Source organism: Sphaerodactylus townsendi, linkage group LG07, assembly GCF_021028975.2.
Source record: "Sphaerodactylus townsendi isolate TG3544 linkage group LG07, MPM_Stown_v2.3, whole genome shotgun sequence".
Classification (NCBI taxonomy): Eukaryota; Metazoa; Chordata; class Lepidosauria; order Squamata; family Sphaerodactylidae; genus Sphaerodactylus; species Sphaerodactylus townsendi.
This window is the reverse complement of record NC_059431.1, coordinates 48,091,068-48,096,012: the sequence shown is the minus strand read 5'-3', so window position 1 is coordinate 48,096,012 and position 4,945 is coordinate 48,091,068. Positions and strand designations below refer to the sequence as shown.

General features: G+C 36.6%; 1 protein-coding gene across 1 annotated transcript; it reads right to left on the bottom strand.

Moving 5' to 3' along the window:
• Positions 1-442: 442 nt before the first annotated feature.
• LOC125437195 (lebercilin-like protein) lies at positions 443-3,852 on the bottom strand. Its single transcript, XM_048504617.1, is given in 4 exon segments — positions 443-567; positions 570-715; positions 1,995-3,432; positions 3,435-3,852. Coding segments are annotated over 4 exon segments (2,127 nt in total).
• Between the last annotated feature and the right edge of the window lie 1,093 nt (positions 3,853-4,945).

Genomic DNA, 4,945 nt, shown 5'->3' with positions numbered 1-4,945 from the left:
TATTTATTTATTTATTAATCAACTCTTAGGAAGGATTTTCATACCTTTAACCAGGTAAATACCTTAAAAGTGCTATAAATGGGCAAAAAGAAACTATACAGAGTATGGTTATAATGGAAAATAAGACTTCACTGACTTTATCACCACCAGCTCCTTTCCTGTTTTTTCCTACCGCTTTTCTGGTAGAAGTCATAGAATAATGACTTCATTTTTAATGCTGACACATGTTTAGTGAAGTATAAACTGGTACCACCTTTCAAGGATGTGTCCTTGCAATTTTCTGCCTCTTCAGAAGAACAAATCAGATTACCGTCGTTTAAATTACCATAGAAGGAATATTAGATTGAAGAAAGGCTTCAGAAGGTAATAAAGTGCTTTTCAGCACAATACTGAGTATATTTCAAAGAGAAAACATTCAAGTCACTAGAAACATAGGAATTAATTATCTAGGGTCTTCCAAAGTGGCAGATGCATGGAAAACCTTTATGTGGGTTTGTTTGGAATCGCCACAGTGCAATCCTTCATCAAGGTAAGAAGAGATTTTATACATCCTTTCACTTTGCAGAGGTTTTTTTGTTTGCTCAGTTTGTTCAAGTTTTGATGACTGTTTTTTAAGATGCAGCTTGGACCAAAGAGTTCTTCCATGAGAGTATTCTTCTTTTCCATTGACGTATTAGGGATTTGGCCTTCGTTATGTGTTGAAGAAGTATCCTGCCTTACCTATTTCCATCTATGGTGGTCTTGCCCCAAAATTAAAAAATTCTGGAGAAAAATGCACAAAATAGTACAAAAAATATTAGACCATAAATTTGACATGTGTCCGGAAAGGGTATTTTCCAGGACAATATCCCACCCAAAGATATTAACTTATTTCTTTATATTGCCACAGCAGCAAGAATTCAAATAACTAAAAAATGGAAAAACAGAAAAGCCCCCAAATATAAAGAATGGTTAAATGCCCTAATTGACTAATTGAGATATAGATAAAATCTCTAGCTACCTAAAAGACATCCCAAGAAAAAGGTATGAAACAACATGGAAACCTTTAGATGTGTTCCTGAAGGGTGCATGACCTGGCAAAAGTGTATACACCTGATAGAGCTTTCATGTTAATTCAGTGAATAAATGAATAAGGAATCATAAACAAAAATCAACCAGATAGGGTTTGGGTTTTTTTGGTTTTTTAAATTTCATTTTTATTTATTTATTTATCGTGGTCTATCAACAATGTATTAATGTATTTTTATAGCCTGCTTGTTAGTTAGCGGACCAGCTCAAGTATATTTGGTGGCTTCATGTTGGAATTATGCTGATAATTCTTTTTTCTTTTTCTCTGTATAGACAAAAAGGAGAAAATTAAACACTATAGCTACAGAAATAGTCTTAGACATAATGTAGAAACTAGATTTTATTTGTTAAAATAAGTTGTCCAATTATTGGCTCGCTATACTCTTGTACCACCCTGTATTGAATATTTAAATATTTTATGAATATAAGACATGCTGAGATAACTTATCAAACTATAATATTTGCCCAGTGCAATGATGACATAAAGATATAAATTTGTTGATAGAGGGTATATAGGATTTATATTATTTACTTATTGTATTGTTATGAACTCAGAGTCATCTATATATAAATAATAAATAGTGATTAGAAATTGAAATACTTTGCATAAAGACTCAAAGAAAGAATCTATCTCATTGAAGCATGGAAAGAGAAGACTTTGAAGACACTCGAAATTCTAAACATCAGTATTTTTGTAATAAGATGAACTGGGTTTTTTAAATAATGTTCATGGTCTTTTTTTGCCTAACCTTTCTCTCTAATACTTCTTTTTTTTCCTATTTTTTCTTTTTATATTTTAATATTTTATACATTGTTTTATTATTGGATTGCATCCCTGCACAATGGGAAATGATATTGTTATTTTTATTGCTTTTGGTATAAATTTAATAAAATGAAAAAATAATTTTTAAAAAGAAGTATCCTACCTTGTTTTGATGGCATTACCAAATGCAGGTTCATAGGTACTAACTGAATTTACACTCTTTATTTCACTCTGGTGCCTATTCACCTGTCTACAATTGCAAAAAGTGCTTATATTGGGACCTGATGATGGGAGCCCCTGGTGCAAATTTTCAGTGACTTCTGAAAACATATACTGTTTTTTAAATTTAGATGATGTTTTATGTCTTTGGGCTGCCAGCTTACCATGGTTTGTTACTTTTGCTGCTTTCTCACCTTCCTCATGTTCCTCATTGTTTTGCTTTTCCGCCAGAGCTTCCAGATTATTTTTATTTTTCAGGACATCCTGAGTAGGATGAAATGATTCTTCTCCCATTAATTTATCAAGTTCATCGTTGAAACTGTCAACTTTTAACACTTGCATGACAACCCTGGTTTTTTGTCTTTCTATGTATTCACATTTGAAATGTTTTTCTTCCTTTGGACATATTTCTTCTCTTAATTGTTCTTTGCATGTTATATTTGAAACTTCTTGTTTTGGCAGTTTTTCAGTTTGATGAACTTCTGATTTTAGTTCATTCTGTTCATGCATACCACATAGCTTTTCTTTTGAATCTTGTGTTGTCTTCTCCTCTTTTAAAACTGTACTTTTCTCGACCTCATGCTTTTGAAGTGGAGTCATTGTTTCCACTTTAAAAGTCTTATCTGCTTGTACTGCTTTGCATATATTAACATCTTTTGGGGGAGACTCAAGGTCACATTTGTCTTGTTGATTTTTAAGTAGCCGGCTTGCATAAATATTTCTTAAGCCAAGTTCTCGTTCCTTTTCCTGAATTTTTTGATTGAGCAACTTAATTTCCATTTGAAGATTCGTGGTGATCATCTGAGCTTCTACTGTCTTTTTCTTCTCAGCAGCTAACTGAAGACTAAAGGAAGTATTATTCAGCAGCAGCTGCTTTTCTAGACCCTGGATTCTCTTATCACTGGCTTCCATTCTTTCAGTAAGGGCTGTTACTCTGCACTGCAGTTCCCTTCTCTCAGCAAGATTCTTGTCTTCACAAAGTTTTTGCAGTACGTGGAAAGTATCTTTTGTCTTCAGCAGTTGTACTTCCACTTCTCTAAGCCTCCTAGATGCAATGCGTTCCTGCTCCTGAGACCTCCTGAGAGCTCTTAGAGTCCTCACTTCTTGACAGTGTTTTTTCAACAGATTGGAAAGGTTAGCCTCTGCAATTTCATATTTTACTGCTGCTTTTAAATGTAAAAACTGGTTTTCCATACTGTATGCTTCCAACTTACTCTTCAAAACACAAAGTTCATTTTTAAGGTCCTTAATTTTATGAAGTCTGGCTGACAATATATGGTGAGCCATATTACTCTTCTTCTGGATATTTCTAACTGTGTCATAGGCAAAAGAAGTCTTTTGCTGTTGTTTCTTCATAACTAGCTTCTTTCCTCCTTTACAGGGTGACTATTTCCCATTTTCTTCTTTGGTAATTCCTCCTTTTTGGTTTCTGGTTGATCTAAATGACTACTGCTACTTCTGCTGCTGCTGATGCTGCTCCTGCTTTCACAAGAATTTGTGTGAAAGTCTTCACAGTACAACTGAGAACTTTCACAGTTATTCTGTTCTGAACAACTGCTGCTATTGCTGCTAGCTCTTCTGGAAGCAGTAGCATGAAAGTCATTGGAATGGTCAAGCTGAAAACATCCACTTCCATAATGACTGGTACATTTGTTACAATTATTAACTTTATTCATACTGTTGCTTTGGGTTCCCTTACAGATTCTGCTAGAGGAATCACTTGGGCTTTCATTTCTTGCATGTTGTTCACATTGATCACCTTCTTGGACTATAAAACGGAGGAAATGGTCATCTGAAGCCATTATTCCGTTGTTACAGTATATCATGATCAATAGACATAACCTGGTACGTTTGATAACTTTGACGGAAGAAATTGTTTTCCAATCCTTGTTGCTATGGCAACTGAAGAACCTCGCTGAGAATCATGGGACTTGTAGTATAATTAATAGAATAAAAGGGGTGGAGAAGTTCTGTGGTTTCCAACTAATCCACGTTTGAAAAGGAGAACAGTTCAACAGGGTCAGCTTTTCCCTCAAATTCTTGCCAAACCTTTTCCAAAGATACAATATTCTCACTGCAACATCTGGTGACTGGAGCTGTGAACAGGCAAGACGGATGTTTCTATAATCCTGAAGAAGGTCCCAGGCTTGTAGGGAAATTTGAAATCTCACAGGGTTGTTGTGCTGATAAAAAGGAGGAGAGGAGACTAATGTAAGCTGCTTTTGTCCCCACTGAGGAGAGAGACTAGCTTTCCAAGGCACAGTCTGTAGAGTGGGGAGAAGACAAAAACTTATGACAGAGAGGCAGATAAAGGTAGATTGGTCGTTGGGTGGAAAGGAGATACATTTGCCTACTCCAGGTTGGGAAAGTTCTTATGATCTGGAGGGGTGGAACCTGGAGACAGTAGAGTTTAAGGCCATAGACTCAGTGGAGTAGTGCCAACCGGGCAGAGGGCACGTGATCTAGGCCTCTTATTGAGGCCTCCAACCATGGGGAGGCCACTGCAGTATTGTGTGTTGTACAGCATGTAACCAAACATCCATGCCCCATTCAGACAGGTGCATGCCGTCAAGGCGAAAGTATGCTTGCGGGTAATGGGATATTTCAGTCTGCGGAACAACCTCTCCGCCCAACTCACATACCACTTGGGCTGCAGCCTTGCAAATCCTTTGAGAATTAACAAAGCTTGGCTTCCAGTACTTAAAAACACCAAAAGCAAACCCCACGGGCATGCTAAGTTCATGAACAATGGCCTCCACCCAAACACAGGATTTGCATTCACCAATATTGCTGCTGCTGCAGGGCATGAAAAGGTGAATCACTCCCTGGACTGATAAGCTCCACCCGCAATACAATACCATCAACCACATATTTGCATAACAAGTTCCACCCAAA